This window comes from Pundamilia nyererei, unplaced genomic scaffold, assembly GCF_000239375.1.
Source record: "Pundamilia nyererei isolate P.nyererei 1_Seehausen unplaced genomic scaffold, PunNye1.0 scaffold00008, whole genome shotgun sequence".
Classification (NCBI taxonomy): Eukaryota; Metazoa; Chordata; class Actinopteri; order Cichliformes; family Cichlidae; genus Pundamilia; species Pundamilia nyererei.
The window spans coordinates 2,406,822-2,408,311 of NW_005187409.1; the positions used below are offsets into that span (position 1 = coordinate 2,406,822).

The 1,490-nt window shown below is 52.0% G+C and overlaps 1 protein-coding gene across 2 annotated transcripts; it reads left to right on the plus strand.

Moving 5' to 3' along the window:
• Nucleotides 1-6: 6 nt before the first annotated feature.
• Nucleotides 7-1,484, plus strand: sowahd (sosondowah ankyrin repeat domain family d). 2 transcript variants are annotated; one of them, XM_005722899.1, is made up of 2 exons: nt 7-128; nt 265-1,484. In XM_005722899.1, exon 2 carries the CDS (start codon nt 379-381, stop codon nt 1,339-1,341), a length of 963 nt encoding a protein of 320 aa, XP_005722956.1. In that variant the 5' UTR covers nt 7-128; nt 265-378; the 3' UTR covers nt 1,342-1,484. The 2 variants fall into 2 exon arrangements, with proteins under 2 accessions (XP_005722956.1, XP_005722957.1); XM_005722900.1 differs by having other exon boundaries at nt 112-162.
• The last annotated feature ends 6 nt before the right edge of the window (nt 1,485-1,490 follow it).

The following is a 1,490-nucleotide window of genomic DNA, read 5'->3' on the forward strand; positions in this document are numbered from 1 at the left end:
AATCTGCGTCACGTAACTTTTTGGGGGATGAACGGTTAAAATTACTCGTGACGTGTTACGTGATTTTTAGATCACCTATTGGGTGGCACACCTGAAGAGTCGGTGTGTGCGGTTTGAGTGCAGAACAGGTGAGTGGCAGCCGTTTTACACGGAAACTTAAGCGTAGGTTTGGCTTCTTAACATGGCAAAATGAGGAACTTCTGTGTTCGCCAATAATCGCGTTAGCTGAAATGTTTTTAAAGAGCTTTTTCCTCCCTTACACAGGGGACCGAGTCCAGTCAAGCGGAGGAAATGGTTTCATGTTTATAATTTGACATATCTTCGGGTGTTGTCTAAATAAAAAGGAAGTAGCCTTGAGCTCTACAGAAGAATTCAGACATGCTTGGGCGCAGCTCGGATGAAGCTGTGTCTGAACCAGCTGTCAGCAATACCGACGCCCACGGCGGCAGGGGGTCTAAAAAGGGCACCGTTGTGGAGCGAGTGTCCAGATACGGCATGCAGGTCATGCCAGTGCCCGGGGGTTTCCAGCGTAGGACGAGGCTGCAGAGGCAGCAAGAAGTCTGTGACAGCGCCGCTCCGGAGAGGGAGTCGATCACACCCGCTATGCGTAAAAAGTACCTGAAGGAGCTGCTTCTGGGGAACTCTTCCAACAGCGGGTTTAGCAGCGTGCTGTCCTCGCAGAATTACAGCCGCTCCGGCGAGGAGGACACGGATTGGGCTTTGTATCCGATGGAGCACGCGTGGATGCTCTCAGCGGTGGAGGGCAGCTATGAAATCATCATGGATTTTATCTCAGAGGACCCCCAGCTATTAACCAGGAAGGATTTCATCAGCGGCTACTCGGTCCTGCATTGGCTGGCCAAGAGGGGACAGGACGAGACTCTGATCAAACTTTTGCGCTACGCACAAAGCGAGGGCATCCCCGTGAACGTGAACCTGAAGGGCAGCGGTGGGCTCACGCCTCTGCACCTCGCCAGCATGCACAGTCAGTACATGGTCATCAAGCTGCTGGTCGGAGCTTTCAATGCCAACGTGGACGCAATGGACTACAACGGAAAGAGGCCCTGGCAGTATCTGAGGGAAAACGCCCCGCCGGAGATGAAGGAGCTGCTGGGGGCCTGGGATGAAGAGCACAGCTGGGGATGCACGCAAAACGTCAACAAGAACGGCAACAACAACTGCGCTGGCGCAGTGAACTTGACCGCATGTGAAGAGGACGATGCTGTGGAGGCAGAGGAAGTGAAACACTTTGACCGGACTAAGAGGAGAAGCGGCTGGAGGCTTGGGTCTCTAAAAAAGCTGCTGCCCTCCTTTCCTCCTTTGCTTGGAAGCAAAACATGAGTGGGGGATGACACATACTTTCCAATATGTGCATCATCACTCCACTATTTTTATGTTAGTTTCAGAAGGGGTCGTGAAGACAGTGAAAGGCTAGTTTGTAGGCAGTGATGACTATTCAAGCGGTAAAGATCAAGCTAAATGTTAAGGCA

What these genes read in the sequence shown, in the direction of transcription:
- sowahd (XM_005722899.1), top strand. Translation starts at nt 379, where the DNA reads ATGCTTGGGCGCAGCTCGGATGAAGCTGTGTCTGAACCAGCTGTCAGC.